Source organism: Populus nigra, chromosome 7 (genome assembly GCF_951802175.1).
Source record: "Populus nigra chromosome 7, ddPopNigr1.1, whole genome shotgun sequence".
Lineage (NCBI taxonomy): Eukaryota > Viridiplantae > Streptophyta > Magnoliopsida > Malpighiales > Salicaceae > Populus > Populus nigra.
Genome location: NC_084858.1, coordinates 11,350,396 through 11,367,956, shown reverse-complemented (window position 1 = coordinate 11,367,956; position 17,561 = coordinate 11,350,396). Strand labels below are relative to the sequence as shown.

The following is a 17,561-nucleotide window of genomic DNA, read 5'->3' as shown; positions in this document are numbered from 1 at the left end:
ATGATAATTTTAGGGAAAAACATAACAAAACAGAAAAAAACCATATGGAAAAAAATATTGTAGCAATCCACAGTAATTTGCAAGGAAAGTTACAGTGTTTTCCTCACATATTGTAATTATAATTTTTAACCAGCTTAATATTAAAATATAAAATAAAAATAATAATTTCAGAGAAAATTATAAAAAAATAAAAACAAAAAAAAACTATGCGGAGAAACACTGTAGCAACCAACAATGTTTTAAAGAAAAAAATTACAAAACTAAATTCTCAATCAGCTCAATATAAAAAAAATTGACAAATATAATTTTGAAAAATAAAAAAAATAAAATAAAAAAACTATATGGAAAAACACAGTGGCAATCCACAGTATTGTAAAGGAAAAAAATACAAAGCAGAATTTCTAACCAGCTCAATATTTAAAAAGTAAAATTAACAAAGATAATTTTTTAAAAAAAATTCACAGAAAAAAAAAAAAGCAAAGTTGGAAAAAAAAAGAAAAGTAATTTTGAAAAAAAAAAGGAAAGTTAAAAGAAAAAGAAAAAAATAAAAAAAATATATTATGAATTACTAATGTAATTCATAGTGATTTACGTTCGAAGAATAATAATTTCTCCACACCGTTAGATATTGGTAATATTCACACACATGTGTGTGAGTTTTTTATTCTTAGAATTCCAGCACATTCTTCCTAAATCATACGTGGCACTAAAGACTAATTAAAAAACCAAGGAAATAAAACGCACAGCATCATGGTTTGTTTTATTTATACTCATTATTTGAATTTAACAGCTATGTCAACAGTTGATTTCTCCTGTGCCCTTCTCTTATCAACCACCCCAACCCCCCGCAACACAAAATGGCCTCTCACTACCACGATCATCACTGCCAAAACCAAGTATCCATCCCCGCCGCCGCTACTCACTGCTGTTAGAGCCACTGTTTCACCCAACCTCTCCACCCGCCACCATCACCAGCACCACAAGTATCAATTGATCCACTTCTTCAATCCCCTGTTTCTCTCCTCCAACGGCAGCAGCAACACCACCAACCCCGTCTCTTCTCTCCTTGTCTTAACAAGAGAAACAACCCCCAAAAAAAAATCACCAAAGAACAAACTTTCTCCCTCAGAAGCTATATTTTCAAGAAGAAGATGACCCCCATCAAACCCATTTTGTTCTCTCTCCTCTTCTTCAACGAATCAACACTCTCGAGTCCTCCCTTCACCATATTTCTACTTCTAGTAATAATATTAGTCATTACTATCCTTCACGTACTCTCAGAGACACAGCTGCACGTGTTATTCGAACCCATTTTCGTGCCTTTCTTGTTCACCGATCAACCCTAAGCCAGCTCAAGGAGCTTGCTTTTATCAAATCCAGTTTTAACTCGCTGAAGTCTTCTATTTCTTCTAAATCCCTTTTTGATTATGAGGTTGTTTCTCGTAAAGCCATGGACTCGCTGCTCTAACTTGACTCCATTCAGGTATATCATTAATGGGTCTTTGTCAAATTTGTGGGTGTTGTTTGTTGGGTGGTGATCCTATGATCAGAGATGGAAGAAGGTCAGTTACTAGAGATTTGGTAAGGTTTTTGGAGTTCATTGATGGGTTTGCAGTTAAAAGGCGTGAACGTTCATGTAATTCTGCTAGGAATGTGAGGGTCTTAGGGAAGAGTAACAACGCTAGGATCTTGAATGCCAAGAATGATTATGGTGGTTATGGAAATTTGATTGAGAATCCTGGAAGGAATATGAGAAATGGTGGTGACTTTGAAAGTAATGGGTATTGCCTGGAATCAAAATGGGAGTTTAGTTTTCTCTGCTCCAGTGCCTGTAAAGATGGAATCAAGAGCTGATTTGATGAAGAAGAGAAAGGCTGTGAAAATTGTCACATAGAGGGCCATTAATCGGGCTTGGATTCTGAAGTCCCGCACATTTTTGTGGCTTGGCTGGGGCATCAGGTTCCTATTGTAGTCTAATATCATTTGTTGGTGTAGGATTGACGAAATGCGTTTCGCTAGTGTAGTGGTGGGATTTGTGTGTAATCTGCTACTTTCTCCCAGGAATTTTAGATGTTGAGTGAATAATAAATTCCACAACTGAGAATGTTTTAACTCTATATATTTTACCGATTCACCACTCATTTTTTCAAAAGTGCATTTGCTGCTGGTAGAAAATGTACTCTTCCATTCCTGTGCATTTTAACCCTTCATCTGAATTACTCTGTCAAAATACCTCTCTTCATGCTAGAAGTTTCTTTAGCGGGAGATGTTCCAGCCACGCAGAAGCACTCTCTGCACATTTTAGTGTGACATACTGAATAATGCAATACTAAGGACACCAGAAAAGAGAATGAGACTCTGTTGCTAATGCCATGGTCACCTCTATTCCATTTCTATGATCAAGATATTCTTCTTTTGATTACAAAGCATTGTAAAAGACACGACTGTGCCTCATTCTCGTTCTGGGGAAAAAAATCAAGTTTTAGTAGTTTCGTTATTGAGGTTACACAGCATGGTTCTAATTGTTTTTCATTATAAAAAAGATGATGATAAGGTGATGAAAGCATTTCTAAAAAAAGTTTAATAAATTCTTTTTTTTTCAGGTTATTGATTTGATTGAGTTTAATAAATTTATATAATTTTAATAATATAAATAAAAAAATATAAAGACAATAAAGAAATTAATAAAAAAACTAATAAAAAAAAGATAAAAGAACCAATATGAGTCCATTAGGGTTAATATATCAAATTTACAATTTAGTTGTGATACTAGGATAATCCTATCGAAATCAAATTAAATAAATCAATGAAGCTTAATTATCAAACAACACAATGTTGAAGAGTGACATTAAAAAAAAATTATTTTTTAACAAAAAAAATCCAACTCAATATGGGTTATCTGGTTAACCTTGCGACTATAGATATATAAGATTAAGATAACTCCTCCATAGAAGGGAAAACAGGAAAAAAAAACGTGAAGATCAATTCCCAATAAATCAAACATTGAAGGATTAGATTGAAAAAAATAATTAACAAAGAACTTAAAAAACAAGATCAAAGTCACCTGTGTTAATATTCAAAACTCGAGACTCTAGTCATGAGCTCAGGACTAACCTCATAGGATACAAACCATAAAAAATAATAAAGTAAAATTCTTAATCACAAAATAATTAGGGATGAAATTAGAGGGAAAAGACAATAAAAAAAGGATAAAAACAAAATAAATAGTAATAAAAAAGAAAGGGAACCGAATTTGACATAAAAATAAATCAAGATCAAATGTTAAGGGATGCATTTGAAAACAAAATTCAATTAATATTCAAAACTCGAGACCCTGATCACGAACTCAGGATTAACCTCATAGAAGGTAAACCTTAAAAAATAATAAAGTAAAATTCTTATTCACAAAATAATAAGGGATGAAATTTGGGGAAAAAAGACACTAAAAAATGATAAAAACTAATCAAATAGTAATAAAATAAGGAACCAAATTTGACATAAAAATAAATCAAAATCAAATGTTAAGGGATGAATTTAAAAACAAAATTCAATTAGGAAAAGGATAAAAAAGAAATGGATGAAATTGAAAATAAAATTCAATTAGGAAAAGGATAAAAAAAATGCAAGTAAAAGAATGAAGATCAAATTTGATATAAAATTAAATGAAATCAAATGATTATGGATGGATTTGAAGAAAAAAATAATCTATAAAAGATAACATAAAATAAGTAGCAATCAAAAGAATGAGAATCAAATTGTATATAAAAAACAAATGAAATGAAACTTTTGTATTTTACTAAGAAGAAAAGAGAGAGGAGAAAAAAAATTCACTGGAGTCACCCCACCAACATGCGCCCCTCCCAGCAAAACACAAGTTATGTTTTCATTTAAAATAAATTTTATGTATATTAAAATATCAAATTTTTTCTGAATCTATTTTGATAATTACAGAAAAAAACTATAATAAAATGATTAAAACACCCTTGAACACTAGTTCAAGAAAATAAAATTTCAAAAGTAGTTAAAAAAAAGATGAAAATTTTTAATTAGGCCTCTCCATTACTAGTGCAATAGACTTTGGAGAAAGTTTTATCAAGTTGGGCTGGGATAGTTCATGAACTTATATAAAACAAGTCTCCTTGTAGGAAAGAAGACTCTCCAATATTTAAGTTAATAAATTATAAAATAAGAATAATATATAACATAGAAAACAAAAGGTATAGAAAAATATATATTAAAAAGAAAGCTAAATGACATGACAAATTCATTATAGTAATATACTCAGTTTATTATGAATTGATATAGTAAATTTAACCCATACTTTTCGGTAAAAAAGTTAAAAGGTTATGAGATGGAGGTATTTTTCATTTATTTTACATTGACTAATTGATCATTAAAAAATTAAACTAAATAAAAACTTATTTTAAAACTATCCTTCGTTATCATGCATGCAGAAAAAATAGTATATATTATTTCTAAGAGTAAGAGAAATATTGAATGATTTATATATGTACTATGCTTAAGAACTTACTGATTAGTACATATCACTAGTGATGTTTAAGATATAATTATGTTTTTTTAAAACCAATTTCTTAAGTACCGATTTTCTAATTTTTATTATTTTATAAATTGTAAACCCAACCCATTAAGTCTTTTTAGATCTGAAAAGGATTGGTCTATCGAATTGGGCTAATTGTTTTTATAAATATTCACTAGTTGAGTTTACACTACTAATTTACATGGGTTGGATTTCATTGGAACTAACATTTGAGCTTATAAATTAGCCCAAAACAATTTATGTGCAATACATCAACTAAATCAATGAATTTTTTTAAAAGAATCAATTATAGAAAAGCGATAGAACAATTTGCTGTTATAAGATACACAGATTGAATCGAGTTGATTAAATTTTAAATATCTTAACCCACCACTCGTTACAGAGGGTGACAAAAAAAGTTAGAGGGCAATGTAGAAATAATATGACTTCAAGGAAAGGGGAGATTAAGAAATTACAAGGGTCTATATGAAACACAACTAACTTTAAAGGACTATCGTGAACTTTTGAATTTTTTCAGAGGCATGGCCCCTCTCCTAGTTGCTCTAGGTTCTCTCCTTACTCATTACCTAACCCCTGATATTTATTTTTTTATGTTTTTTTACTCATCATTATTTATAATATTTATATTATTTTCATTTGATGGATTAAATAAATCGGATAATACAAATATTACAAATAAATCAGGGTTTTTAACACCTCTGTTATATATTTAGCAAATTAATACAGATGCATGAAAAAATCACCCGAACCCGATCCATTGCCATCCTAAACTCAACCCATAATCGGCAGGTTACCTGGTACATTTGCCTAATATCCTGTCAAAACCCCCAGCAGCTAAAGTAGCAAATTCATGAATGGCCCAACAAAGACTACTATATCCAAAACAACCAAGCTCTTGCTCGCCCCTAAAACGATCCGATACCAGTCTCTCTTAAAACACTATGGAGCCGCTCAATCCCTCACCAGAACAATACAACTCCATGCCCACCTCATTACCTCTGGCCTTCTCTCCATCGATATCCGGTCAGTCCTTGTCGCAACCTATGCGCATTGTGGGCACGTACATAATGCACGCAAACTGTTCGATGTATTGCCTCAACGAGGCACGCTCTTATATAACTTCATGATTAAAATGTATATAGCTAAGGGGGATTATTTTGAAGCGATGAAGGTGTTTCTTGAAATGCTTGGATCAAAAGATTGCTGCCCGGATAATTATACATACCCGTTTGTTATTAAAGCCTGTAGTGAATTGTTATTGGTTGAATATGGTAGAGTGCTTCATGGGCTGACGCTAGTGTCAAAGTTTGGTTCACACTTGTTTGTGCTGAATTCTTTATTGGCAATGTATATGAATTGTGGGGAAGTGGAGGAGGCAAGAAAGGTTTTTGATGCAATGAAAGAGAAGAGTGTGGTTTCTTGGAATACTATGATAAATGGGTATTTCAAGAATGGGTTTGCAAATACTGCTTTGGTGGTTTTTAACCAAATGGTGGATTCTGGGGTTGAGATTGATGGTGCTAGTGTGGTTTCCGTGTTGCCGGCTTGTGGGTATTTGAAGGAATTGGAAGTGGGGAGAAGGGTTCATGGATTAGTGGAAGAGAAGGTTTTAGGTAAAAAGATAGTGAGCAATGCATTGGTGGATATGTATGCTAAGTGTGGTAGTATGGATGAGGCGAGGTTGGTTTTTGATAACATGGTTGAAAGGGATGTAGTGAGTTGGACTTCAATGATTAATGGGTACATTTTGAATGGTGATGCGAAAAGTGCATTATCACTTTTTAAGATTATGCAGATTGAAGGGTTACGACCCAATTCAGTGACTATAGCCTTGATTCTTTTGGCTTGTGCTAGTTTGAATAATTTGAAGGATGGTCGTTGCTTGCATGGTTGGGTGATGAAGCAAAGGCTTTATTCAGAAGTTGCTGTAGAGACTTCATTGATTGACATGTATGCAAAATGCAATTGTCTTGGCCTAAGTTTCTCAGTCTTTACTAGAACTTCAAGAAAGAAAACAGTTCCATGGAATGCAATGCTCTCTGGTTGTGTTCATAATAAACTTGTAACCGAAGCAATAGGACTTTTCAAGAAAATGCTAATGGAAGGAGTGGAAATAAATGCTGCAACATGCAATAGTCTCCTTCCTGCATATGGCATTCTTGCTGATCTACAGCCTGTAAACAATATAAACAGTTATCTAATGAGGTCTGGGTTTGTTTCAAATATTCAAGTTGCCACTTCTCTCGTTGATATATATTCCAAGTGTGGAAGTTTAGAATCTGCTCACAAGATTTTTAATACTATCCCTGTAGATGTCCAGGACATTTTTGTGTGGAGTATAATTATAGCTGGTTATGGAATGCATGGACATGGTGAGATTGCTGTTTTACTTTTCAAACAAATGGTTCAGTCTGGGGTGAAGCCAAATGATGTTACTTTTACTTCAGTATTGCAATCTTGCAGCCATGCTGGCTTGGTGGATGATGGCTTGCATTTGTTCAAATTCATGCTCAAGGATCACCAAACAATCCCCAATGATGATCATTACACGTGCATGGTTGATTTGCTTGGTCGTGCTGGTCGAATGGATGAAGCTTATGATCTGATAAAGACAATGCCATTTATGCCAGGCCATGCTGTATGGGGTGCATTGCTTGGTGCATGTGTGATGCATGAAAATGTTGAATTGGGAGAAGTTGCAGCAAAATGGCTTTTTGAGCTCGAGCCAGATAACACAGGAAATTATGTGCTGCTGGCCAAACTTTATGCTGCACTGGGAAGGTGGGAAGATGCGGAAAGTGTGAGACAAAGGATGGATGACATCGGATTAAGAAAAGCACCCGCCCACAGTTCGATTGGGGTTGGAACTGTGAATTGGTAACATGCTATCTATATCAAATGGATAAACTAGTTAGCTTGCTAATGCTAATCTGCAGAGACAAATTTTCATCCAAAGCTACAGTCAGCACAAGAATTGATGAGTATAATTGAATGTGCTGATTGCTTAGAAACCATATATTAAAGAGACGTGATTAAACCAATGATTTTCCAGTTCAGTGCATCTTTTGACCTTAAATTTTAGCAGATAAGGAAATTGTATGTCGAACCAATTGGCGCAGCTTCTTTTCATGGAAGAATCGATTACCGCCTTGATTTTGAAGAATGTGGCTAGCTCAAGTGGAAGAGAGATCAGTGTCCTTGAGTGTTTAGTCTTTGGGATTAGCCTTGTAGGGCTAGTAGAATTACATGAAAATTAAATAGGATGACCCATCAATTGTACCATAATACATTTTATTGGCACGAGCTATGGAGATAGCTTTCCCGATGTGGTTCATGGCATCCCTGATCCCTTGACAAGATGATTGGTGTGACAATGGCAATGGTGATGGATTTTGTATGTGTACTCTCATCCTACCACCCTATCGATGATTTTGCATTGAGTTATCAATGCAACTTATCAAATAATTTTCCAAGTTGAGTTGGTATGGATTTAACTTCATGGAATTGCAGCAGATGTTGATGTGATATTATTATTCATTTAAGATGGATGTAGACTAAACACGGTGATGATGACTTCTTTTTAAGGGAATGGCTTTGCTGGTTGTGAACTTCCTGCAAGAAAAATAAAAATATGTATGGCTTGGTATTCTCTTTCATTTATGATGTGTGATTATTTCGTCTTGTTTTCAACATTTCCATCAATGAATTGATTGCATATACAACGAAATAAAATGAAAGAGTCAGAAACACGGTGCATTTGACAAGTACTAGCTCTTTAACCACCTAATTTTTTTTTATATTTTTTTTCTTACTTTATAGTATTTAGGAAATTTATAATTAGTGGGACTTTATTAGTTAGATATATTTTAAAGATAAAGACAGATATATATATATATATATATATATATATATATATATATATAAAGAATATAAAATTTCTAGCCCATCAAAAGTCATAGGAATATTTTCAGGTAAGATTTCTCTCTTCTAGTTGTTGTATCTTTTTATTTTCTTAAAATCTGGTGAAGGGAAAAAGGGAATTTAAGGTTTTTGGGACACAAACAAATAGATTTATTAGAAAGTAAAATAATAAATGGAGGTGAGTGAGTATATATACAGTGTCTATATACACACACACACACACACACACATATACAGTAATTAGAACTATTAATTCTTTGCAAGCATATCCATGATCGCATCGACTGCAATTTTTCTCAGGTGAAGCAGGTGGGTTGGTTTTTGGTGTGGATTGGTCTGATATTGGAAGGCAATTAAGGAGAAGGATATCTCAAAGACCTCCTAACAAATTTACGAAGGTGACATGCAGATCTCTCTCTCTCTCTCTCTCTCTCTCTTGTATTGGCAGATATCATTGGGTCAGTTTCTGTGTAATACAGTATTTAGGAAAATTGATCTCTTAGAATTTAACTTATTGGAAGAAAATTATGTCTTAGGGAAGGAAGCTGTCGCATTCTGGATGGTACAGTGAAATCCTGAAAGGCAAAACTGCTGTAAAATATATCATCTTTACATGTAAACTTATTAGGATAGTATTGTATCAGTTTACACATTAATGGAGAATAGTTCCTTTCCTAAACAATTTAAAAATGCATCCCTCATATTAACCTGAGACATTTAGAAAAATTTAATAATTCTTTTAAAATGCTCTCCTAAAATATTAAAAAAAAAAAAATATATTCTCTAATGGTCACGAGTTTGAATTCTCTTAAAGATACTAGAAGTTTACGTGGTCGTTAACTTCAGGGTCTATAAAATTAGTCGAGGTATACATAAATTGATCCAGATATCTATGTTAATAAAAAAAAATTATTGATAAAAAAAAATTATTAATGACATTTATGTGTTAGACATGAAGACACCTACACAACACGCAAATTAATAAAAAAATTAAAATAATAAGAAATTCTAAAAAATTAGCATATTGTATGAAAAGATTTATGGTTAGAACTCCCACTTTTAAAAATAATTTACTATTAATTTTTTTTAGGTGTAATTACATCAAATCTCTTTTAATTTATTTGTTTTTTTTTTCATCTTCGTTCTTTTATAAATTATACTTTACATTCTAAATTAATTCAAATTTTAAACTTAAACAAAGTAGAATATATAAAAAACACCGACAAATGATAAATTAAAATTTATCTCTTCAATTTTGACTCCTTTCTCTTCAAAATTCCTTAACACTTTTTCAATCTACAATCACATTCATGATCACATGGCATTCACATCATGGTAGTATAAGCCCCTAACTTGCAATCAGTATAGAGATGTCCTTGCCTGGAATTCAGACTCCATGTCTCTTAGATCCCTCCGTTTCCCGACTCAGAATGCTAATTGAAATCAAACAGAAAAAAGCTTCTAAAATTGATTTCAAAACCCTTTTTCCCATCAAAAGCTTTAAAAATTGCTTGATTGATTTGCTTATTGTGATATTTTCTAGGAATGAGGATAGGAAGAATGGTGGGGGGTTTTGTAGGGGGTGTTGGGGGAATGGAGATGGCAAAGCTTGTCCAGCTAGATAATTCGATAAATGAGAATTTTACTGGGATTGATGGGGTGAGAATAGGATGTTGGGTTTGAGGTTTGATTATAAAGGGGAAAAGGTAGAGGAGAATTGTAATGTAATGATCAGGTGAAAAAGGGTGGAGATAATGGTTTCATGTATGAAGAGGTGGAACCAAATGTGTCTAATTTAAGGAAGAAGAGGAAGGCACTAAAGGGATTCGACAAAAGGGTGTTTGGGTTTCTATCAAACCAGTTGGGATAGTTGAGGGACATGGAGCCTCGGTGGTTTCCAGTAGAAATAGTAAATTTAAAATCTTCTTGGGAGTTCTTAAATCTTGTTAAATAAATCTAGAATTTTTTAAGGTTTATATTAAGATTACAAAAAAATCAGATATTCTTTTCGGCTTTGAATAATTTCTTGAAAGTTAAGTTGTCGCAAACTACAAATAGTCTAAGTATCTGGTTTTAAACAGTAATCCACACAAACCACAAGTAAAAAATCTCTTAAACCCTTTTAGGAGAGAGAGATTGCAATGCCTTTAAGTGATAGCTCTTTTTTTTTGTGTTTTTCAGGTGTTCTGTATTGTATTGTGTATTACTCAGAAAACAAAAGGCATATCATTCTATTTATAAGGAAACTTGAAAACCCTATAAATAGCAAAATATCAATTTGCCCCTTGAATAATATCACATATATTATTTTAGGATAATTTTATGAATTTATTAAATCAAGTCCCTACTTGATTTTTTCAAGTTTAGAATTGTAATTCCCTGTATAAATTATATTTTAGTCCTCAATTTTTAAAACTTACTTACAATCAAGTCACACTTGATTAATCATCTCATTTTAATTTCTGACCAATAGTTCTTATATGTGTGACCTATTAAGTTCCATAATAAGTTGTCTCAAATATAAATCGCAATCCTAAATAAAATAGCATAAACAAATTAATTTATTATCAATTCAAAACTGATTGATTTATTTTTGAAGATGAAGTACAATATCTAGCAACATGTCATGATCCTTTAAATATTATGAAAACCATAAGTAGTTTAACTTAATCTTTTAGTGAACAGTTTTTTAGTGTAATTATTATCCTTTCATCAACAATGTTCCGATTTAAATATTATAGCACGGAGTGTGTCTATTTTTTCAAGTCATACTTATTCTCAACACCATAATCATTGATTCTTTAAATAAGCGTTGAAATTTTTTTCAAATCTCATTCCACCTTAAATAAGGATTTACAATCAATACTATTTGAGAACATGTGGAATATTTTTTTCTAATTCATTTATAGTGATGGATCATCTCTATTCATCAAAAACCTTCATATTGTTTGTGTTATACCCAATACTTGTCTGTTTTCACCCTTGATTAGAACAATGTGTGGTAGGATCAAAATATACCATTTTATATATAAGATAACTTAGTAATCTCAAGTTTAAGGATCATTTACACAACCGTCATATGAGTATTTCCATAGACACAGGTGATCTCTACATATGAAATTCTCATGTGAGTCATTTCAATGTATATATCATCTGAAAAGCACATATATATTAGCTATAGGTATCCATCATACCTCAGTTTATAAGAACAATTCCTTCATTTCATAAAAGAAAGAACATAATATGTATCAGTCTCAAGAGTTCTAATTAATGTTCATTCTTAATAGATCATTGACCATGAAAATTTAAAAACAATGCTTTCATACAATAAAAATCTTAGAATTATAACAACTTTATAATTTCATTCGCAAAGCATTTTTGTCCCTAGAACTTTATCTTTACTCTAGATTCACTAATAAAATAATTGTTGAATATTAAAGATAAATAAGTTATTGTTTATAATTAAATATATTTAAATAAATAAAATCAATATCACGTATAGCCAACTGATTGGCTACATGACATGTATACTAATATGGGCAATGTGAGTTGGAGAGAGAGTACGAGAAGCAAGGAAGAAAGTCTTCCATAAAGTAGAAGACTTTTTTTTATAGTGGAGATTAAAGCTTGTTTGGGAACGCGGTGCAAACCGCGTTCCCTCAAATTTTGAAAATGTTTTTTTTTTTTGCTAAAAAATATTATTTTTATTTTTTATATCGTTTTGATATATTGATCTCAAAAATAATTTTTAAACTTTGAACCGCAACAGCTACTTCAATCTCAAAGGAAGAAAGTCTTCCATGAAGTAGAAGACTTTTTTTTATGGTGGAGATTAGAGCTCGTTTGGGAACGCGGTACAAACCGCGTTCCCTCAAATTTTGAATATGCTTTTTTTGCTAAAAAATATATTTTTATTTTTTTATATCGTTTTGATATATTGATCTCAAAAATAATTTTAAAAAAATAAAAAAAATATTATTGTGATATATTTCTAAATGAAAAGTACTTTAAACCGTAACAACTACTTCAATCTCAAACAGGCACTGAGCATATGAGGTCGTGGAAGCAACAAACCCATGTCGTGGCATAGGGTTCTTGAAAATAACCATTTGTTTTTATTGGGGTTTAATGGAGCATGAGAAATGGAGGAAGATGAAGAGGGATTGTTAATGGAGTGTGATGTCTTGGTGGATTTGGGTCTGAATACGTTGCCATTACATAATTATTTATTGAAAATTTAGAAGGAAACAAAAGAAAAGGAAGTTAGCCGTGATTGCTAGGGTTTTTTTTTAGTTAAATAGCAAATGTGTGATATTAATATTATAAAGACTCTTTAGTCATTAAATTAAATACAGTGATAATTATGTAAATAATATGATATTTTTTGTTATCTTTATTTTATTTTTATTTTTGCATGCTAGTGCAATGATATAAAGTGTTAATAAGTAAAGTGTAATTTTTGAAATAATAAAGGCAAAACAAAAAACAAAATACCAAATATAGGAGACTCAATATAATTATCTATTTTTTTAAAAAAAAAATATGGTTGAATTTTTAATTTATTTAAACTGAAACCTAGTAATTTTAAAAGAAAAAACATTCTTTTATACTAGATTTTAAATTTCATGCTGGGTTTTTTTGTGCTTTCATTTTCTTTGGATAGTATGTGATAAATTCGTCCAATATGTGCTTTAAGAAAGATAGAATTACTTTTTTTCTTAAGGTCAATCGTTGAAATATGCAACCAATAATACTAGCTAGAATGATTAAAATAAAATAATATTTGTAGAGGAAGGAAACCCTTAATAATCAACCTCAATTCTAACAGTATACTTGTTTGGTAGTATAAGAAAAGTTAATAATTTTTAATTTAGAATTGCAGGCACAACTACCAGTTTTATTACAATACGAGATGGCAATGTCTGCACGCCGTCCTGGATTTATAAAACAAATATATTTGATAGTGTTATAATTGTAAACCAACGCTAAATAAGTAATAAAAACTAAAGATATGATGGAGCCAATGTTTCATGACGGAAAAAAAAATTGTGTTGGTGATTAAAAACTTAGAGACTTGATTTGTAGCAATCCACAATGTTTTGTGAGGAAAGATACAGTGCTTTCGCCACATGATTTAGCTTTTCCGTTAATAAAGCAAAAAAAAATTACAAAGCTAAATTCTCTACCAACTTAATATTAAAAAAATTAACAAAGATAATTTTGGAAGGAAAAACGTTGTAGCAATTGACAATGTTTTGTGAGGAAAACTACAGTTCTTTCCTCAAAAAAATTGACAAAAACAATTTTAGAAAAATACTGTAGCAATCAACAATATTTTATGAGGAAAAAACAACAACGTTTTCCCCATATGATTTAGTTTATTGTAATTATAATTCTTAACCAACTCAATATTAAAAAAAATTGACAAAGATAATTTTTTAAAAAATCATTAAAAAATCATGTGGGAAAAAACTATAGCAATTCACAGTGTTTTAAAGAAAAAAAATTACAAAGCTAAATTCTCAATTAGCTCACTATTAAAAAAATGAAATCGACAGAGACAATTTTAGGAAAAATAATTAACAAAAAAAAACAAGAAAAAAACCATGTTGGAAACACTGTAACAATTCACGGTATTTTGTGATGAAAGCTACAGTGCTTCCCCACATGATTTAGCCTTATTTGTAATGACTTATAATTATAATTCTCAACCAGCTCAATATTAAAAAAATAAAATTGATAAAAACAATTTTGAAAAAATCATAAGAAAAAAAAACCATGTGGAGAGACACTGTAGCAATCCACAATGTTTTGTGAGGAAAGCTACAATGTCTTTCCCATATGATTAAGCTTTATTACAAAGTTAAATTCTAATCAGCTCTATTAAAAAAATAAAATCGACAAAGATAATTTTGAAAAAAAAATTTCAAAAAAAGAAAACACAAAAGAAACTGGAAAAAAACCATATGAGAAAAACTGTATCAATCCATAGTGTTTTGTGAGGAAAGTTGCCGTGTTTTCCCCACATGATTTAGCCTTACTTGTATTTACTTGTAATTGTAATTCTTAACCAGCTTAATGTTTAAAACATAAAATTGACAAGGATAATTTTAGGAAAAAATGTAAAAAAAAAAACCACGTAGGGAAAAACATTGTTGCAATCCACAGTAATTTGTGAGGAAAGCTATAGTGCTTTCCTCACATAATGTAACTGTAATTCTTAACCAACTCAATATTAAAAAATAAAATCATAAGAGATAATTTTGGAGAAAATCATAAAAAAACAAAAACAAAAACAAAACATGTAGAGAAACATTGTAGCAATCAACAATGTTTTAAAGAAAAAAATTACAAAACTAAATTCTCAATCAGCTCAATATTAAAAAAATAAAACCGACAAATATAATTTTAAAAAATAAAAAATAAAATAGAAAAACCATGTGGGAAAATACCATAACAATCCGTAGTATTTTAAAGGAAAAAAATTACAAAGCGAAATTTTTAACCAGCTCAATATTAAAAAGGTAAAATTGATAAAGATAATTTTGGGGAAAAAAACAAAAAAAAGAGAAAAAAGGGGAAAGAACTATAGGGAAAACAAAAAAAAAAAGGAAAGGAAAGTAATACACTGTGAGTGAAAAAAAAAGTGCAAAAAAAGAAGCAATACACTATAGATTACTATTGTAATCCATAGTGCAATGGGTGAAGGTGAATAGTGATTTTCCCCACACACTTTAGCTTTATGTATAATTAGAGCTTTAAAATCATTTGCTATAAATACAATATACAAACAAATCTCATATGACTTTAAAAAATGGCTTTGTTCCACTCCTAGCAATCATCCTTTTGTTACTACTAGCTATTTGATTTGTGTTCTGAGATCAAAGTTTTTTTTATCAAAAAAACTATATATGTATGCTTTTCTAATGTGTTTTTATAAATAAAAAAAATTCTAAATGCATATAAAAAGTTTTATGTATATATATAATCAAATAAATTGAGAACTATATATGTTAATAAATGAAAAAAAAAGTCATTAACGATAAGTAAAAATAAAACTAGAAAATCAAAAGACAGGTGTAGATTAAGATATTTAATCTTATAAGATGGGACATTTACTTGGTTTTGTTTGCTGAATTTCTTTATTAAAGTAAATTTGTTATTCAATCAATCGATAAGACAAACAACAAAACCCTTGTTGTCTTCCTTGTAGGATTAGAAAACTCCCAAAGATAAGCTAATCAATATATCATTAGATATTACCGGCTCTTCTTTATTAGTGTAGCTAGAATAAATAAGGAATCTTTGTAAGAAAAGGATTTTGAAACATTAATGAATCTTTACCACACTTGAAAACTATGTTGCAGCCCATTGAAAATCCTTGTAAAGCTAGAAAATTCTCAAAACAAGCTGACACATCCTTGTAGGAAAAGGATCATTGCTAGATAGAAAGTCCACAAGTTAAAATGAAGTAAATAACAAAATTCACATAACATGTTCTAACATATGTCGTAAGGCCTTCTAGAACTCCGATTAACCTAAAATTTTACCTCAACATATAACTATATTTTGGAAAACTCTGGATAACTTTCAGCCTGATCCAACGATCGGATTGAGAATTATGATTATTGTCATAAAATTAGACAGTAGGCACAATTATGCTAAAATCTAAATTTCTTTGTTCAACCCTTTCTTGGAACGCACTCATTAAATTGATTGAATAAAAATAAAAGAGAAAAATATTATGCAAGGCTGCACATATAAAAATTTGTACTAAAAGTGAATTTTTAAAATTTTAAGGGACCTAAATTGTATAAATTGCATTATTTTCAAAGATGGAGGACCTAAGTATATTTTGCACGAAATCAATGGCACGTCATCCATGTTTGGTGCTTTTTTTTAATTTCAGAATCTCTTCTTCCAATTTCACTCTTGCCTAATAAAACAAAACCAATTGTCTTCAATTAGAATATAATCACCCAAAATAAAACTTTGAGAACCAAAATAAATTATTAAAAAATAAATAGTAAGTCCACAATATTTTATGAGTTTATGAAGAGTGTACATTTACAATAAAAAAATCTCACATTTTAGTGTTTTTTATAATAATTTGCAATGGCATTCACTCACCCCCCACCCTCCATGTGGAAGTTGCAATAATATTTAGCTAGCTTTTGGTATAATTGTGTTGTTAAGAGCTCCAACCTAATTTCTCATGCATTAAATTTTTTATTATTATTAATATGGGTGTCCGGGTCAACTTGTGCACTTCAACTAATCTCACGGGCCCTGAAGTTAACGATCATGTAAGCCTCTAGTGGTCTTAAGGTTTGTGAAACTCGAACTAGTGATCTGTAGAGAATAAATCCAGAATCTGATGATTTAAATTACTCTCTAAAGACTTTATTTTTTACAGCCTTTGTTCGTGGCTTCAGACTAAATGAATGATTTCTTTCTTTAAATAAATAAATAACATAGGTTAATTAGAAGTTTTTGAAGATATCTCTAGCTTTGCAGATGATGTGAATTCGTTAATAGAAACCAAACAGTTTCTTTTTTTATAATTGAAGAAACCATCTTTGTTTTTCTCTTGGTGGGTCACTTGGAGAATGATGGCTTTTGCAATTTTCCAATAATTCTATGTCGTTTGCTGGAAAGTAATTTTTTTTTGGAAAGTGAATTTCGCGAAAGTGAATTATTGTTTGGTAGTGTAATGGAAAATAAGTTGGAAAATATTTTTCAGTGTTTGGTTATGTCATGGAAAATGAGTTGGAAAATAACTTATTAATGTTTTATTTTTCTCAAGTTTATTAAAATAATGAGGAACAAATCTTACAAATTAAAAAGTTGAATGAGAATGAAATTGAAAAAAAATATAATTTCATAAATTATCTCTAATAAAATAAATAATAATCAAAATAATAGAGATCAAATCTAAAAAATAAAAAAAATAAAAAAGAAGAAGAAATTAAAATAATAATAATTAATATTTCATAAATTATTTCAAACAAAATAAGAACAATCAAAAGAATGAGAACCAAATTTGATAGATAAAAAATTTCAATAAAAAAATGATAAGGGA

At 30.4% G+C, this 17,561-nt stretch overlaps 1 protein-coding gene and 1 pseudogene across 1 annotated transcript; both read left to right on the top strand.

Annotated features, from left to right (window-relative positions):
* The first annotated feature begins 857 nt into the window (after window positions 1-857).
* On the top strand, window positions 858-2,121 carry LOC133698147 (BAG family molecular chaperone regulator 8, chloroplastic-like; annotated as a pseudogene).
* Window positions 2,122-5,145: 3,024 nt separating this feature from the next.
* LOC133698942 (pentatricopeptide repeat-containing protein At5g39350) lies at window positions 5,146-8,214 on the top strand. The gene has a single exon (XM_062122056.1). The coding sequence runs from the start codon at window positions 5,409-5,411 to the stop codon at window positions 7,437-7,439; it is 2,031 nt and encodes a 676-aa protein (XP_061978040.1). The 5' UTR covers window positions 5,146-5,408; the 3' UTR covers window positions 7,440-8,214.
* Window positions 8,215-17,561: the final 9,347 nt, after the last annotated feature.